Raw genomic sequence first — 19,080 nt, forward strand, 5'->3', positions numbered from 1 at the left:
CATGCCAAGAGCAAGCCTCTGCTGGTAAATGTGCAGGGTCAGAGCCTCCAGCAGGGTGCACATGGAACTCTGACACTGTCCCAGGAGGCAAAGTGAAGCCATCACTGTACCTGGCTGGCTCGAGGTTTGAACCACCTGGGAGGAGGATGCAACCTTGATGATAGGAAGTTGGGTTCTCTAGAGGAAGAAGCCTATCTCTGTTTCCCTGAGATATGTTTTGCTAGCTTGGTATTGCTTTCCCTGATATCCTTTCAGTGCTGAGCATGCCATGGATGCTTTCCCTTTGGGAGAGGAATTTCACTTGACTTCCTCAACCATAAGCTACTGTAGAGAAGCCTAAAGCATAGATCTTCAAACAGTGGGTCAGGACCCACAGGTGGGTTGCAAGCCCACACCAGGTGGGTTGCAGCAAAACTCTTGCTTCCATGTTGGATTCCAGCTTAGGCTGACCAGACCAAAGGGGCACTCCATGCTTGTCAGGAATGGAATGTGTTCTTCTGATGAGATGCTCATTTTATCAATTTCCAGGAGTGATGCAATGTGGGAAGAGATAGGCACAAACTTTTTTTCGCTAAGATATATATTTCTGACCAATCGCATGCCTATGCCTTTCTCCTGACACATTGGAGGACTAGTTTTCATGCTAATCCTATGCATATTGCTCTGTGAATTGCCATGTAAGGATTGATAGTGTGCATTATTAGCATTTAAAACTATATAAAAGTGAAACTGTGGAATTGGTTCCCATGTTGTAGCTTGGGGGTCTCAGGTGGGTCTTGGGTCTCAACTGACCAAGATCACTGGCCTAGAGCAGGGAGAGAGGCGTTGCTGGATTCCAACTGCCATCAGCCTGACCAGCAGGGCAAATAGTGAGGGATGATGATCCTAAAACACAAGTCCCTTCCCTTCTCCTATTGGGATGTATCACCTGCACCTTCACCCCAGGACACATCAACTGGCCTCCCTTGAGCATCAGATACCTGCTGCTGCATCCAAGGACAGATAAATCTGTCAGTTTCAGTTTCTCTCAGTTCCTTGGGTCTTTTCCCCAATCTTAAATGTGGTTATCCATATATCGTCCACAATTTACAACTCCCTTCTTTTTAAATCTTCACAAAAATTGCCAGCATCTTAGTGGTGATTTCTCCTAAGTGACCCATTTTTTTTTGTAAGCAGTTTTGACTAACATGCACTTTTTCGCAAGCAATGTTCCATTGTATAATAGTGGGTTTTGGGTTGTTTTTTTTGTAAATGCATGTGGGATTTCTTCTTCTTTTTTTAAAAAAATAATGTTTCATGTATGTACACATTGCTTGGTTAGACAACTGCACTGCAACATTCAGGGAAGTGAAAATTTCAGACGATTTGTGGGGGGGGGGGTTCAGTTTGTGTATTGCTTTTGGGAAGTGCCAAGGAGCCAGTTTCTCATTCAAATGCAAACGAGATCGACTTTCTCCCCTGCCCCTGCTTTGCATAACCACCTCAAGCTTCATGTCTCTTTTGTCCTTCTTGGAATGCCCTACAGTGAAATTCCCTGAGTCAAAGTTCTACGTGGAGCCCCACACTTATGAGGACCCCTGCCAGGCTGTGCATGAGTTCACGCGAGAAATCGAAGCCTCCAGGATTAAAATCGAGAGAGTCATTGGGTCTGGTGTGTACTCCCTTTCCCCCCATAGATGTCCCTCTCCCTGGACCCAGAGAACATCCTGGGGCAAGGGAAGCTGCTCTTTTAAGGCCAATGGGGCACCAGATCTCATTTTCTCAAATGAGAATCATTGGCCTTCTGGATGGTACTCAGAAGCCTATCTGAGGGTGGAATTGGTGGCCAAGGGAAGCTCGGAAGGGGCTAGGCAGTAAGATAAAAACTGAATGTGATGTGCTGGTCCATCTTGGTCTGCAGGAGAGTCAGGAGAGGTGTGTTATGGCCGTCTGAAGCTACCTGGGAAGAGAGAGGTACCCGTGGCGGTCAAGGCCCTGAAAGCTGGGTACACAGAGAAGCAGCGACGGGACTTTCTGAGTGAAGCAAGCATCATGGCCCAGTTTGACCACCCCAATGTCATCCACCTGGAGGGGGTGGTCACCAAAAGTAAGTGTGAGGCCAGGTCTGACTCAACTAGGTGAGTTTAGCGAATGGAACAAGGGGAACATGTCTCATGACTCCAGGGGGCTGCTAGAGAGAATGATGTTGTTCAAAACACTTTGCATGCCTATGATTTGGTTGCAGTTCTTCCAACGGCCTTCTCCTCCATGCTGCTGTTCAGATGTTTTGGACTCTTTGCCAATGGTCAGAGATAATGAGAGTTCTAGTCCAGAACATTTGGAGGGCAGTAGATTGAAGAAGGCTGTCCTATAGTAATCCTATAAGAGAAGCCTGTATTATTTTTCTCCATAGTGCAGAAGGTGGCAGGTTTGAGAGAGTGTGACTTGCCTAAGGCTACCCAGGGAACTCATGGCACAGGTGAGATTTGAACCAGGTCCTTCCTGGGTCACAGATCAGACTCTTTGCCACTAGTCTACACCCAGATTTCACAGTTATTTATGATGTGAAGCCACAACTTAGCTAGCTAGCCTTTATCCCCATTACTCTCTTCTTCTGCCTCCCCTGACCCACACACCTATCTTCCTTCCATCCAAATGGGCTGTCAGGAAGGACGAAGGCTCTTAAAATATGGGAGGGGAGAGGGAAACATTTGAGGAATGCATAGTTTCCTATGAATAAGGACATCAAGAATCAATTTGTGGGCAATGAGGGTGGAAGGGGCCAGTGTTCAGAAGAACTGCAGGGAATTTGAGGCCCCAAGCAGAGAGAAAAACTAACCTTTTTGATATCAGTCTGGACTCATCAGCATTGCAGACCAACCCAGAAAGGGACTTTATTATGAAGATGGGAGTCGTGAATGGCTTTAAGAAATCAATCTTGTTTCAGGGATACCTGCGTCATTGAGGGACCTTGGAAAAGCATTGGGCAAGTCTCATCTTTTGGCTATCAAACTCAGCCTTACTAGTGGCCACGTTCATTCCACCAGCCTCCGATTGTTTTACCCTGACCAGTCACAGTGCAAATTAGGTTCAACCTGTATGTTGAGAAAGTGATTGTCAGGGATGAGGACCCAGCAGCCTTCTAGATTAGCTTTTGGCTAATTAAACCATCTATGGCCTTTTAAGCTTTGTGTGTGTGGCTGGAGATTATTGATTTTAGTTGTTACTATGCTATATATTTTTGTGTTTTTATATTGTAAACTGCCCCTGTGATCCTCAGATGAAGGGCAGTATAGAAATGTAATAAATAAAACAAAAATAGATGTTGTTGATCTCCAGCATACATCAGCCCCAGCCAGCAAATTCAAGGATGATGGGAGTTTGTGGTCCAACATCTGGAGGACTGCAGATGACTCCTCTGGTTTAAATCAACATATGTCACTGAGTTTTGGTCCCCAGTGTCCATGACTGTGTTCTATTCCACTGTCAGAAACATTATGTCTCTCCATAGCAGTCGCTGGGGGTCACATGTGAGCAGAGTGCTGTTGTGCTCATGCCCGGCTTTTGGGCTTCCCATGAACATCTGGTTGGCCAGTGTCAGAGCAGGATGCTGGGCCACATTGGTCAATGACCTATTCCCTCATGCTCTTCTTCTGTTCCTATGATTCACCCATCCCTACCTACAGATTAGACCCCTCTGAAAAGAGACACCTACAAGTGTCCAGCCCAAGACTTGGTAACCTTCAGCTTGGATTGGCCTACTGGCCAGCTGTCAATTGTTCTGAAGCCTCAGGCGGGAGTTTAGTTCTCCTCTCTCCTTTAGTTGTTGCCTCTCATTTCAGAGGGAGAGGAAGGCAGCCTGTCCCCGGCTGCTGTCCTTGCTTCCTTACGAATATCATTAGCAAAATGAGCCGTTGATTTGGGTTTGTTCTTCCTGCAGCGGTTCATTTGATGGAGATGAGAAAAAGGGAGGGGGGAGGGAACGTTTGGCTTGCGCTTCTGACTCTCTTTTCCTGCACAGAAGTAAAATGCCCTTTCACTCTCTTTTTTGGGGATGAGCTGAATTGAATTGAATTATAAAGCTGGGGAGGAGGGGGAGCTTTCGGGTCACACTTCTGATGCAAAGCATTATGGTAATAGGATGCAAATATCAGAATGACTTAATAGCATGAACGGTGCCTATAGATTGTCTGTCTTTGGTATCCTGTGAGGAAGTCTCAGGAACTATGGTGGAGCAGAGAGGGCTTTCTAAATGTCCCTTCCCCACCAGTAAGCACCTCAGCAGTTAGTCAATTCAGACACTGGTCTCACACCCCAGGGACACTGCACTGCCTGATCCAGCTGCCTCCTTGCCTTCCCCACTGAGCTCCAAATCAGCCCTATTGGAAATAGCCAGGCATACATTCTTCTTTGGAATGAGAGCAAAGCTTGAACTCTAATCCGGGGGTTACCCCAAATGCAATGTCCTGACCTTGAGACTCTGCAGTTATTATAGCTCTATATAGGCTCTACAGGCTATTCCAGGTTTGACATACCTAGATTTCCTTTTGGGGAAATAACAATGGCTGGTGACCACCATGGGTGGGAATCAAGCTTAGCCCCCATTCAAAAGTGGCACCACTCCTCATCTACTGCCAAAATGATATAATGGAGGGGGGCATCTGGGAGGGCAGTGAGTGGTGCAGCAGCTGGAAGAGAAAATACTGCACAGCTGTGGTCAAGTAGAGTGGGGGACCCATTGGTGCCCTCATTCGCACAATGTCTCATACCAGTCCTGAACAGACAGAAACACATCAGATGCAAAGGCACATGTCTATTAACTTGACCTCTCTTGTCTCCTGCAGGCAAATTAGTCATGATTGTGACCGAGTACATGGAGAACGGCTCGCTGGATTCCTTTCTCCGGGTAAAACAGCACGCCTTCTTATTCATGCTGCATGGTTCCTGGCAGAGTGACTGACAGGAGCAAGGAGAGGCGGGCGCTGCAGCCTCATGACAGTGGCATGTGACTGGAGGATCACAGGAGGAAGGATACTATGGAGCCCAAAATGGTTGAGAGAGGGGCAGCCAGAATAATCAAGGGGGTGGAGCTGGTGATAGCTCAGCTGGTTCAAGCATGGTGCTCATAATGCCGAGGTTGCAGGTTCAATTCCCATATGGGACAGTGGCATATTCCTGCATCACAGTGGGTTGGACTAGATGATCCTCAGGACCGCTTCCAACTCTACAATTCTATGATTCTATGAATACTAGAACATGGGGGAATCCAGTGAAGCTGAATGTTCTTCCAACATCTCCCAACTTTCAGGAAAGGATGGAAGAAAACATTGCTTCACATGATCCATTGTTAAACTCCAGAATTTGCCTCCACAAGGGGTAGTGATGAACACCAACCTGAATAGCTATAAAAGTGGATTAAACAAACCCATGGTGGCTATGTTCTGCTTCCAATTGGTGGAAATCACAGCTGGATAAAGCACTGTCACATCCTGGCCCTCTTTGTGGGCTTCCAAGAGGCATCAGGTTGGCCACTGAAAGAACAGCATAATGCACTAGAGCACCCTTTGGCCTGATCTAGCAGCCAGGCTCTTCTTACGTTCTCCAGTGTCAGCCCTGAAATGTAACCCCTGTATTTTAGGTTGGTCCTGGGATATGCATTAGTGGGGTGCAGTGTGGGCTTGTGCCTCCAGGGGTCGCCCATGAGAGACAGAGCCAACTCATTCTAGTTTCGTTCCCTTCTTCCTCCCTGGTGAGATCTACAAAGGCAACACCAAGGAGGAGGAAGCTGGCAGGCAGCGCCACCCACAGGACTGGTTATAAGTATGATGGCTGAGAATCTGGGGCCGCTTAGAGGCAGGCTGAGTTTGGTGTGGTGGTGCCCTGTTTGCCCTCCAGACCAGCCTCTACCGGTGACATGACACTGGCTGAAAACTAACACGGGCTGATCTTTCTCCAGAAACATGATGGGCAATTTATGGTGCTTCAGCTGGTCGTCATGCTGAGAGGCATCGGCGCTGGCATGCGCTACCTTGCGGACCTGGGCTACGTGCACCGTGACTTGGCGGCGCGCAACATCTTGGTCAACGGCAACTTGGTCTGCAAAGTCTCTGACTTTGGCCTGTCGCGAATCCTGGAGAACAACCCCGAGGCCGCTTATACCACCACGGTACGCTCTGGCTTGTGGCGCACAGGGGCTACTTGTCGGGATTATGTTGTGATTACGATTAGCTTTCTTTTTATGGAGTCCTGACGGTGATGATGATTTTACATACTGCTGGATTGCCATGATGGTTTCTAAGCCTCTGAAAGGAGACTGGTGGTCTCTTGGGACCAGTGGCATCTGGTGGGGCAGAAGGTAGGGAGCCCAGAGGTAGGAGGAGCCAGAGGCAATAACAGGCAGAGCCAGCTTTGTTAGTTTTGTACCCATCCTCCTCTCTGATGCACTCTACAGGGACAACACTCATGCTGGCAGGTATTGCCACCTCTGGACTCTGAAAGCAGAGAGGCAGGTGGGGGTGGAAGAGGGCAGATTGAGGTTAGCAGGGTAATGCCCCATCAACCCAAATGAACCCCACTCCTCAGCATCTCTGTAGACATTTAAGGCATCCGGAGAATTCCCTGGACCTTAACAGATTTTGGGGGAACCGTCCTTCAAGCAGTTTTGTAGCTTTGTTGAACTGGTGCCTCTTCCTGCAGATCCTAGCTTGGGGGCTCTTCATGCACACATGCACACAGAGAGAACCACATTCAGCTTAACTCTGCTTGTCCCCTCCTTGTTTCTCAGGCAGCCTCCTCCCCCCCATATTCCTTTCTCAGCAAAATACAGGAGCCTGGCTTACATATATATACCAGGAAGGACCATGTTCCACTATGCCCAATATTGTCCACTTTGACTGGCAGTAGCTCTCCAGGCTCTCAGCAGAGGTCTTTCACATCACCTGGAGATGCTGGGAATTGACCACCAGACATTATGCAGGCCAAGCATGTGCTCTCCTGCTGAGCTACAGACCTTTCCTTAAGGATGTCTGATCCTGCTCTCTGGAGCCTGTCAGGTTCCTATTGCCCCCACAGGTCTCTTTCACTGCCTTCCTCCAGCATCCGGTTCTGCATTTGAAATGTTGCTGCTGATGCTGCTTCAGAGTTATGATTCTGGGCAGCTTGCAATGCTCAGAAGTATCCTGAATCAAGCTTCATTTCCCCCAGAAAATGGCACACACATTTACAGCATCTGAGGGGCAGATGAAACCATCAAGATATGCCCAATGCTACCAGCTAGGAAAAAACTTTTTGGAAAAGGCAGACATCCCTATCGTGCACCAGCTTCATATGGTTTGAGAAATATTGAGCTGATCCCAAACTGAGCTTAAGGATCATTCACTCACCACTAATTTGTACATAAGTGATGGAGAATCTGAGGCCTGGGGGGGGGGCTGAATGCAGCCCCCAAGCCTCTACAATCCTGTCCCTGCCCCACTTTGCAACCTCTTTAGATGTTGGCATGTGTCCTTCAACTCTGATCCCTGGATGAAGGACAGAGAAGAAGAAGAAGAAGAAGAAGAGTTTGGATTTGATATCCCGCCTTTCACTCCCTTTAAGGAGTCTCAAAGCGGCTAACATTCTCCTTTCCCTTCCTCCCCCACAACAAACACTCTGTGAGGTGAGTGGGGCTGAGAGACTTCACAGAAGTGTGACTGGCCCAAGGTCACCCAGCAGCTGCATGTGGAGGAGCGGAGACGTGAACCCGGTTCCCCAGATTAGGAGACTACCGCTCTTAACCACTACACCACACTGGCTCCCCAGTGTGAAACTAGCCTGTTGTGCAAGAGGTCAAATTGACCCTTGTTTCTCCGCCCACTTTTGCCTCTGGCTCCACCCACCATTGGCATGTGGCCCCCAGAAGGCTTCCCGGATGGGAATGTGGCCCACAGGCTGAAAAATGCTCCTTGCCGCTGCTGTGCACTCTCTCACTACTTACCTTTAACTGCAGAAGCCCATGCACACAAACACAGCTAGCTATGGAAAGCTCTTAGCTAACTTAGCAGCCAGTCAAGGGTTCAGGGTTTCACACCCCCTGGGTGCCTGTTTTGATGAATCCAGTGGTTCTTGGTGGCTAGTGGTGGTTGCTTCATTCAGACTGGTTGACTTGCATGTCTCTGCCTTGGACTTTCCTTATTGCAGGGTGGGAAAATCCCTGTTCGCTGGACAGCGCCAGAAGCCATCACGTACCGGAAGTTCTCATCAGCCAGTGATGTGTGGAGCTATGGCATTGTCATGTGGGAAGTGCTGGCCTATGGGGAGCGGCCTTACTGGAACATGACCAACCGGGACGTAAGGGAAGCAGCTGCTGCTGCCCATGACTTAATCTATTCCTCCACCTGAAACAGAACTTGTGTGAAAGCGATCCCTGTAGATTTCAGCATTGTGGGAAGGGAATTGTGCACATCCCCGGGTCATTCCTTTCCCCAAGTTGCCAGGAAGACAAGAATAGTCTCTGCTGGTGGGATCAGAGTAGGAGAATTGGGTGCAGCATCTGAACAGACCCTGGAACCAGAGACAGGCGCCCTTCTCAACTCTTTGCTCCTGCACTTCATCAAGAGCTGCCTTCTGCCAAATCACACCATTGGTCCATCTAGCTCAGTATTGTGTACACTGACTTGCAGGTGCTCTCCAATAGTTTCAGACAGGGATTTACCTGTCTAAATGTTGGGAGTTGTACCTGGAACCTCTTGCATGGAACGCAATGAGCTATGGCCCTTCTGTTAAGATGTGAGAACAAAGGAACCTGCCTTATCCCGAGTCAGACACTTGTCCTATCAAGCTAAGCACATTGACTGTCAGTGACTCTCAAGGGTTTCAGGCAGGAGTTGGACACAGGGCCATGTGTGGGCAGAAAATGGAGTGAGAATAGAAAATGGGTGGGGACATACCTCCAACCCCCCCCCCCTTTCTGTCACTCTAGTTTCTCTCCTGATCCTGGCAGGTTCCTGGAAGAAGGACCATTCTTACCAGAGATCTGAATCGATGACCTAAACAGGATTTCTCCCCTTATTCCCATCACTCTGTCTATGGTGGCTCCCTCTCTCATTACCCCTACACCTTGGTAACACTCTCTGAACTGATAAATTTCAGAGGGTCCCCACCCCACTGCCATCACCATCGCTCCACCAATTTCGGCTCCTGCCATGTTCTCCTATGCCTCAGGATCTGTTGAGACCACATTCCACGCTATCAAGTGTGTTGGTCTTAAACAGGCTCCATGGGGATCTTTGCACTGTGACAGACTAGCTGGCCTCTCCTTGAGGAATTTGTTACTCAATCCAGATGGCTGCCAGTTTAGAAGGAAGTGTGCACAAGAAGACATCAAGGAAGGGCAACGAAAGAGCAGAGGGAGGTCCTTCAGCCAGAGGGTCAATCTGTTATAGATGTCTCCCAGCCCCCCACAACCTCTGCACATCATCGTTGTTGGGTGGGATTGCAAAGAAAGTCGTAATGTGCAGAATTTTCGCTACCCAAACATGGCATGTGTTGTAGTTGTGCACTCCACATTGAATGGGATTCCACATGTGTTCAGAATCCTTTTTTGTCAAAAATTAAAAATGCTTCAGTTAATTGTGTGACTTGATTACCCTGTTAAGAATCAATTGATAGTGTTGTTTTGAAAAACAAAAAAGAACATTAATTGCAAGTGAGTCAATTCCCTGGATGAATCTTGCAGTAATTACCTTGACTAGCCTGAACCCTGGCTCGGTCTCTGCTTATCCATCCCTGCTTACCCTCCCAAGTGGGGGCTTGCAGGTTACCCAGCATGGCTAGTACTGCTCCAATTTCTCTCTCTCTCTCTCTCTCTCTCTCTCTCTCTCTCTCTCTCTCTCACTGTATGTTGCAGTGGGGAAGAAGTGTAGATCATGCAGGCATTCTGTGTGTTCACAAAACACAAAGTTAGCAATTATGAAATCATACAAAGACACAGCACACCGAAGCAAAAGAGCTGGCCATTGACAAAACAGACACAGCTGCAAAGCGGGGTGGGCTTAGGCTCTAGAGAAAAGTGAACGAATTGGGGAAATCAGGCAAATTGCACCTCTGCTCTGTCCCTGTAGCCTCCAGGGGCAATAATGCATGTAGAAGGAAATTCAGGTGAAAATAGTGGAAATTGGATGGGGCAGCTGATCTCTGGTTGGAGCAGGGCTCTAGCCATTCAAAAAGGGTCTTCCATGAATTTGATATGAGGTCTAGAAGCACATTCTACTTTTCCTTTCCTTTTCCACCATCTCTCTTTTTTAAGCAGCACAGTATCCTTTTCCAAGGATTCTTCAGGCAGCCCTGAAGGCCCAAGGCTGGGGGTTAAAAAGATGGGATGAGAGAGAGATTTGAATCAGTTTGCATTGAAAGGCAAACCTGCCTAGTTTGCAATGCTTGAAACAATACACAAACTGGAACACAGCAGTCCTTCAGCATTTGCAGTTCTCTGAATTTTGCAAGGCAGTTCTCCAACCAAGTAGCTTTTAGAGAGAACACACATACTAGGATGGTGTGGGCATATATTAGTGAAAATAACATGAAACTGCATTCTATTGGGGAAAATTGCTGCGTTAAAATGTGTCTGTTATGTTGCACGGCATATGAAAATGTGTATATAAGGAGAAATGCTGATGGATTTTCCTGAGGGCTTTGTTCTTTTCTTTAAAAATGCAAACTGATGTGGAAATGGGCAAAACTAATTTTGAGACTGAAAAAATGAGAGAAATTGAAATGGTTCACCCTTCCTTAGCTGCAACTGTCTTTTCCTGCTTCTAAGCTTCTCTGGGGGCATCAAGACAAACTTTTTGAGCTCACCTAGCAGGGTGATTCTTAGAAAGGCAAACCTTGGGAGAGACAGTGCTGTGTAGTGGTTAGAGTATCAGACTAGGACCTAGGAGACCAGGATTCAAATCTCCACTCGGGCATGAAGCTCACTGAGTGTCCTTGAGGTAGTCACTACCTATCTGCCTAACCTCCCATGCAGAGTTGTTGTGAAGATAAAATGGAGAAGGGCAGAACCTTGAGTGCACAACCTTGGAGGAAAGAGAGGTGTAACACCAATAAACGCACATTGTCAAACCTTCATCGCAGGTCATTCAGTCGGTGGAGGAGGGTTACCGGCTGCCCGCCCCCATGGGCTGCCCCACAGCACTTCATCAACTCATGTTGGATTGCTGGCAGAAAGATCGGAATGAGAGGCCACGTTTTTCCCAGATTGTCAGCATCCTGGACAAGCTCATCCGCAGCCCACAGAACCTCAAGTGCACGGCCACAGTCAACAGGTACGTGTTTGCCAGCGGAGAGATGCTCTGCTCCCATGGGAAGAGAGCTAAGATAGTTGTGTGTCCATGGCTGGAAACCAAAGTAAGGCCATCGGTGTCCATTGTTCCCCTGCAATGAAGACAGGAGTGGAGGAAGGCAGCCAAAGGTGGTTAGAACCACCCAGGACAAGGTGAGGTGATGGGGGGGGGTGTCTATCATGCACCATCGAAATTATAACGAAAGTTTCAAGCGCTCTGTGAATGAGGCAGACCGACAGAGAAGAACACCTTTGAGAAATTAGAGGAGGAGGAGCAGTGATTGCTTACTACAGGGATGGGGAGCCTGTGACACTTCAGATTCTGCTGGACTCCAACTGCCACCAACACCTGGACAGCATGCCCAATGTTCAGAGATTATGGGAGTTGTGATCCAGCAACATCTGGAAGGCCACAGTTCTCCCACCCTGCAATCCCCATCCAGAAAGGGGGCTCTGTGCTGTTTCTCTGTATGAGTCACTGTTCTGACTTCTAATGACACACTAAAAGGAGAACTTGTGGCTCTCTACATCAGTGTTTCCCAGACTTAGGTCTCCAGTTGTTTTTAACTACAACTCCCATCATCCCTAGCTAGCAGGACCAGTGAGCAGGGATGATGGGAACTGTAGTCCAGAAACAGCTGAAGACCCAAGTTTGGGAAACACTGTTGTAGATGTTGGGCTACAATGACTATCAGTCCCAGCCAGCAGGGATGATGGATGTTTCCCTTGTCTGGCTTACTGGCTCTGAACAGAGTGAGCCAGAGCTCAGTTGGCTGTGCTCTGCCTTGTTCCCCCTCTTGTCAAGAAGCAGCTCATTCTGGGAAAGGGGAAAAAAAATAAATGGCCTATGCTTCCTTAGGCGCTTTCTACACAGAATCATTGCTCCACCTTCCACTCACCTCTCCCTCCTGTGCTCCATCTCTTGGCTTGCAGATTCACCCAAACCATCTCGGAACGAGGCTGCATCGATTTCACCAGCTGTGCAACTGTGGAAGACTGGCTGGATTCCATCCGGCTGGGGCGATACCAAGAGAACTTTGCTCTGGCCGGCTACTCTTCCCTTGGCATGGTGATGCGGATGAACATCGAGTAAGCACAAAATGTGTGTGAGGGGTGGGGGGGTTGAGGCTTGGTGAACAGGGACCAAAATGGGGTGCCAGTCCCAACATCTCCTCTTCAGTCACTGCTAGGCACCATGGCAGGGGTAAGGACCAGAGGCTGAATGTGGCTCTCTAGAACTCTCTCTCAGGTTCTTGGGACCTTCCCCAGGCCACACCCTTCACTCCCTCTACTTTGCACCCTCCTTGAGTGTTTTTGCCTTGCTGGAATTGGTCCTCGAACTCTGACCATGCACTTCATTTGCATGGCTGGAGGCTAGAGAGAGGCGTGTGTGTGTGTGAACTAGGCTGCTGCAGAAAGGTAAAATTTACATCTCGTGCTCCACCCACTTTTCCTTCTGGCCCTGCCCACCCCTGGCCTTTGGTCTTTCGAAGGTTGACCAGAGGGAATGTGGCTCTTGGGCTGAAAAGGATCCCCCACCCTCTGTACTATGACTGTGACACCCCTTTCCCTGTTACACTGCACCACTTACCAGCACCAGCTTTGGTCATGCTCCTCTTTGGTAGGGGACTCATGTTATTCCACTGAATGGAGGCTGGTGCATTGGAATGTGTGGGGCACTGCCCCTCCAAGTTCAGTCGGGCCCCAGGCCCCCATCAGCCTACCTCTTTACTCACATTTAGGGTTCCTCCATGCTTCTGCTTATCCAAACGGTTTTCTATATGCTGTTTCCCCTGTTGTTGTTGTTTAGTCATTTAGTTGTGTCCGACTCTTCGTAACTCCATGGACCAGAGCACGCCAGGCACTCCTGTCTTCCACTGCCTCCCGCAGTTTGGTCAAACTCATGCTGGTAGCTTTGAGAACACTGTCCAACCATCTCGTCCTCTGCCATCCCTTTCTCCTTGTGCCCTCCATCTTTCCCAACATCAGGGTCTTTTCCAGGGAGTCTTCTCTTCTCATGAGGTGGCCAAAGTATTGGAGCCTCAGCTTCACGATCTGTCCTTCCAGTGAGCACTCAGGGCTGATTTCCTTAAGAATGGATAGGTTTGATCTTCTTGCAGTCCATGGGACTCTCAGGAGTCTCCTCCGCTGTTTCCCCTAGGGAAACCCAATTTTTTAGTGCTAAATTGGAGCAGCTGTCAATCTGCAGGAAACCCAGATTACGTTTCCTCCAATTCAGTGGTAAAGATTGGGTTTTTCTTGAGGAAAGAAGTAAGACAAGCGGAAGTCTGGATGAGCCCCCAGTCTAGGGGGTGCAGCTGGCTGTTGTCTTCTTAGCCTCAGTGTTGCCCTTGTAGAACTCAGTAGATACAAGGATGGGGATGAAACCAGAATTAGTTGGCTTCATCTATCATTGACTCTGGGTCTGTCTCTTCTTGGCTCTGGCTCCACCTACTGTTGGCCTCCCTGCTTCCCACCCTACCAATTCCAGTGGCCTGCTTTGCTACTGACCTCCAATCAGGATCCCTGGGATGCATCTACACGCCTCTTGAGCCCCATTGGATCTCCCTGTCATTACATTTTAGGAGCCTAAACTGCTACACAACCTATCAGTTGAAAGAGGCCAGGAGAAGCATTAGCATATTATATGAGGAGTGTCAGGCAATTCCTCAGCCACAGCTGAGGAGCTTTCTGTTCCAGACTTGGCTGTATCCCCCACCTGTTCTGGCTTGAGCAGAAGGTGCGGTTCTGTTGGAGAAAATTGGGAAGTGCAGATGTTAAGAGACTTAGTTATGCTGGTGCAGGAATAGGCAACTACCTCACCCACCCAGAACAGATTCCTCCTCATTCTCTCAGAGAGCAGCCACAAAACATCAGCAGAAGCTACTTCAGTGCTCCATGGGTGACCAGCAAGGCATTCTAAGAGATCCCACTTTCTGGCTCATGATGGGTGAACTCGGTTCAGCTCGGCTCAAAATCAGCTTGAAGCCCAGGGCTCCTTCAAGTAGGGATGGGGGGAATTATGACTCGGCTCGCATTCAAAGGCGAACCAACCTGATTCTCAATTTCCAAATGTGCCAACTAAAACACAGCCGTCGTTCAACATTCACACTTCTCTGCAATGCCGTTTCTCCAGCCACAACTTGTGTATAGAAACACACATACCAGTGTCCTTAAAACGACATATCCTCATGAAAATAAGACACAAAAAGGCATTCTATTAGGGTAAAACATTTTGCAAAGGAATGTGTGCATTGGGCCAAATTGCATACGGATGTGTGTTTTTCGGGAGAAATTCACGCTAAATGACTGCTGAATTTTCACAAGGACTCTTTAAAAGGGCAGGGTGGGGAGCCAACTGCTCTGGAAACGTGGAGACCTGAACTCAAGGTTGGAAAAATGAGAAACCGAGAGAACTTGCCCATGCCTACCCTCAGGGGAGGTGGAGGTTGTACCATTAGGGCAAATTGTGCACTGCCCCAATAACCTCTGTGTGCCCTCAGCCTGCCCTCAGCTGCCTGCCATCTTCCTGACAACCAGTCCAGAGAGGGTATCCCTGGCTATCAGCTTCCTCCTCCTTAGTCCCAGTGTTGCTGTTGTATAGCTCAGCAGGGAGATGGGGACAAGAGTAGAATTTGTTGCTTTTTCCTTTTGTTGGCTCTGTCGCCACTTACTATTGGCCTCACCCTACCATTCCCAGTGGGCACTGACCACCACTGTGGTGGTGGTGGATCTGTCCCTTATCCTATTGCCGTATCAGTTTCAATTGCCCCTGAAAATGTACTTCCCTACCACCACCACCACTCCTTTGGATCCAAGTCCTGGATAGTGATCACAGTTTAGATAGAGCTCTGCAAAGAATCTCACTTAAAATGAAAAACAGGGAGAAATACTCATTCCGCCCCTCCCCCGTGATTTGCTTCAGTGAAAGATTCTCCCTCATTGAACACACTTTTGCACTTTCAATTATCAAGCAACCTAAATGGTGTTTTGGAGGGACGTGGGTAGAATCTCATTTTGCATTGCAAGTTCCATCGGCATAATGTCGCCTGGCTCAGAATACCCATGAGCATTATTAGCTAGACTAGGGGTGGGAAGCATCTGGCCCCAGCAGGGTGTGTATGTCAAATGTGGCTCTCTCTATATGACCCCAGGACCTCCTTCCCAGGCCATGCCTTTCACCAGCCTTGCTTTATACCCCCTAGGAGTGTTTCTTCCTGATTGCAGCATGTCCTTGAACAGGCTAAATGTTGCTTTCTAGATCTCTTTCTCTCTGGTTTTTGGGACCCTCCCCAGGCCACACCCTTCACTCCCCCTACTTTGCACCCTCTTTGAGTCTTCTTCTTTTGGTCTGCCTGATGCTGCCTTTGTTTCCACAGTGATGTGCAGAGTTTGGGCATCAGCCTCGTGGGTCACCAGAGGAAGATCCTGACCAGCATCCAGATCATGAGGTCTCAACTGCTCAATACCATGGGCTCCAGAAGACACCTGTGATGGACCCTTCCTCTATAGACCCAGAAGCTTCTTCACCTGTGCTGGTGGCTAAGCACCTGCCAAGGAGAAATTCCTCTAAAGGTTGTGTGGTAGGATGGTTGGTTAGACGTAGGATTCTGGGCTGCACACAGAATGATCTGCCACTCTCAGCAGAAGGCCTGTTCCCCCTGGAGATGGAGGGCTGGGGCTTGCATTGCACAATTCATCACTAGGGTGGACTTCATATGCACTGCAGTTCCCATATCTTGGACTTTGCTTGCAGAGGACCAAGGACTAGCACTTCTGCAGTGCGTGATGGTCCTGACTATTCTTCATGAGCAGAGATGGAGGACTATCAAGGGACTTTAAGCCTTATCCTGCCATCCCATTGCAATAAGCTCTGGCAGGCACCCTAAGCTGCCCTTTATTGGGATGGAAGAGAATGGGCTTTCAAGGAACACCTCACCAAAACCAGGACAGGCAGAGAAGATGCATTTTGGGTCCTCACCTGCGCCTTGGAATCTGAGATGATCCTTTCAGAAGTGGAGGATGTTGCCTGCCGGGGAGGAAAAAGCCACACTTTGAATCTACCAGCAGTTCATACCCACAAGCCTGAAGCCTGGGCTGGGGGCCCAGGACTTGGGGCCACAAACTCAGGTTTCCCACATTCCAGCTCACCCAGCCAGAGACTAACCTGATGTGGCCCAGTTCCTCTTCCGGGTCTGGGGAGAGACTATCACTGTTCTTCCATTGCTGCTAAAAGAAAGACCTTCATCTATTTGATCTCTCTAATGTCCACCAAGGTCTTGTCCTCACTGGGACAGGATGGGACCAGACATAGCTTCTCTTCAGCTGCTAGGAAGCACCACTGTACTTCTGGTCTTTCATTATGGGATACAGGGTGGGGTGGGGTTGATGTATTTTGGTTCCTTAAAAGGCATTTGTGACTGTTTCCAGCCAAGTACAGAACTTGGGTCTGAGAAAGCCCATTGATCTCTTAGTAGGCCTCTCTGCTGGCAAGAGGATCCAGGCACTCTGGTGTTGGGCTGTACCATTTTCTTCTCTCTCTCTTTTTTTTTTTTGTTTTTTTTGAAGGAGGGGAGAAACAGCCCTCTGAAGAAACAAAGACACAGAACAAGCAATGCATGAGAGAGAGACTACTCACAACCCTCCCTGTAAATAGGATTGTCTGCCACAGTCCAGATGGTTCTCTCTCCACCCCACCCCCATTCGAATAAGAAAAAATGGTCCAAAAGCACAGCATCTCTCCCTGCCCCCTGCATAGTCTCCAACATAAAGGAAGCTCAACTGGTCCATCTTTTTTGGAATGTTGACTCCCAGCATAACAATTGAGCATTTATACCCAGTGCTAGTCCTAAGAGCAGAATCATTGAGGTTAATGGACATGGCTCACTCAGGGTTGTCTCCAACTAATGTTTACTCAGAGCAGAACCTTTGAAATTAATGGACCTCAGTTAGTTATGTCTATTTATTTCAGTGGATCAACTCCAAATAGGACTAGCATTTGAATGCAACCCTTGGGTTCACTCATTTCAGTGGTTCTACTATGAGTAGAACTTTGTTGACCACCACCCACAGCTGCCACCTTTCTTTGTGCATTCCCAAGGCTGTAGCTCAGTGGTAGAGTTTCCTGCTTTGCATGCCAAAAGTCTTAGGTTCAATAATTAGCATCTCCTGAACTCTGGTAGCAGAGCTGGGTGGGGGCTCTACCAGAGACCTTGGGGATCTGCTGCTGGAGTAGATCAGGGCCACCAACTTTTTAAGCCAGTGGGCAGATTTGAACTTTTGAGAGAGTTGACATGGGTGCCACACTCTTTGGCCTCTTCTATCCACCACATCAACTCTCCCCACAAAAAGAGACAGAGCGTGGCACACTTTGCTCTTCCAAAATATTTGGGTTAAAGTCAGCCAAGTAGCATTAGTCTGAACCTTAAAAGCACACAAAGCTGAAAGAGGAAGTGGGGAAGATTGTTACTCTTCCAACTTCCTCCTTCATCTCTATGTACCTTTCAAAGGATAAGACGATAACCACTCCCACTCTCAACATGAGACCATGATCATCAAGTGGGCAGTAAGTCTGGGGGGAGGGTGCTCAGGGGCTTTGTGGGTGTAACGGAAAAACATCAAGGGTGTCATTGTTGAAGGCCCCAAGAGCAGATCTTACTCAATTAAGTGGACCAGTGATCAGTTTCCATACATATGTTTTCATATGACACATGCAAGATCCTAGGAGTAGGACATGGGAGGAATATTTGAGTCATTCCATAACGCAATAAACCATCTCTGCAGGGCAAATGCCACTTCAGTTGTATAGCAGCAACTCTTTCTTCCTATGGAAGCTCTTCCTTCTTTCGTTTTCTTCCTTTTCTTTATTTTTAAGCAGAGAAAGATGCAATACCTTCTGTTTACAGTGTACAAATCCAGCAGCCAAGGAAGAGGAAGCACCAACCTCCTGTATGAACTGCAAGGGCTTGCAGAGCCCAATGTTTTGTTTTGTTTCGCAGCCAGCACATAGGGGGTTAAAAGGGACTCCTAGAAGGTGAGAGGAAGAGGGTGCATTGGGGGGGAGAAAAAGCTGCAGGACAGACCTTGCTCCCCAGAATCAGGGCCGGGAAGGGCCAGGAAGAGGGATGTGGTTGAGGATTCTGCCAGGCAGTTGATTCATCCTTCCTGCTCTTTCTGATCACTACGCCTCTCCTGTCCAGGCTGTCCTCAGAGAATAAAACTCTTCCATTCACAGCTTGCCTCTTTGTTCCTTATTTAATGAGGTGTCATCTGTGGCTACTCAATTTCTGCCGTTCACTTCAGAAGGGAGGTGCTTTTATCCCTTCTGGCACAAGCTATTTCTCTCTCAAACTTTTCCTAAAGTTCAAGATATGGAAGGAGGAGACATTTAGATCAGTTTGCATTTTAATTGACATTAGGCTTATTGAGGTCACATCCTCTCCATACACCTAAAACACAATTAACACACATTTCTCTCCCCACCCTCCACACAAAGAATCCTGAGAATTGTAGTTCAGCCCTCACAAAGCTACAGTGCCAAGCACCTTAACAAATTATAGTTCCCAAGATTGGGGGCAGCGGGTTCTTTGTTAATTATTTTTGCTTCTGCCCCACATGGCTGGAGAGCTGGTGTGATTCTCCACAGGCCACAAACTTTACATACCCTCCAACATTTCTCTGATGAAAATAGGGATGTCCTATTCAACAAAAACAACAGCAACAATTTTGCTATTTATACTCCATCCATCTGACCGGGTTGCCCCAGCCACTCTGGGTAGCTT

General features: G+C 48.2%; 1 protein-coding gene across 2 annotated transcripts in view; it reads left to right on the forward strand.

Annotated features, from left to right (window-relative positions):
- EPHA8 (EPH receptor A8) overlaps window positions 1–18,530 on the forward strand; it is a 61,380-nt gene extending 42,850 nt beyond the window's left edge. For both annotated transcript variants that reach the window (XM_081870877.1, XM_081870878.1), the window contains exons 10-17: window positions 1,526–1,651; window positions 1,901–2,086; window positions 4,824–4,885; window positions 5,936–6,145; window positions 8,158–8,307; window positions 11,092–11,282; window positions 12,233–12,388; window positions 15,679–18,530. In XM_081870877.1, coding sequence (XP_081727003.1) covers window positions 1,526–1,651; window positions 1,901–2,086; window positions 4,824–4,885; window positions 5,936–6,145; window positions 8,158–8,307; window positions 11,092–11,282; window positions 12,233–12,388; window positions 15,679–15,793 — 1,196 coding nt within the window. In that variant the 3' untranslated portion in view covers window positions 15,794–18,530. The remainder of the gene's footprint in view (window positions 1–1,525; window positions 1,652–1,900; window positions 2,087–4,823; window positions 4,886–5,935; window positions 6,146–8,157; window positions 8,308–11,091; window positions 11,283–12,232; window positions 12,389–15,678) is intronic.
- Window positions 18,531–19,080: the final 550 nt, after the last annotated feature.

The sequence above is a fragment of the Podarcis erhardii genome (assembly GCF_964252035.2).
Source record: "Podarcis erhardii genome assembly, chromosome: 7".
In the NCBI taxonomy this organism is placed as follows: domain Eukaryota; kingdom Metazoa; phylum Chordata; class Lepidosauria; order Squamata; family Lacertidae; genus Podarcis; species Podarcis erhardii.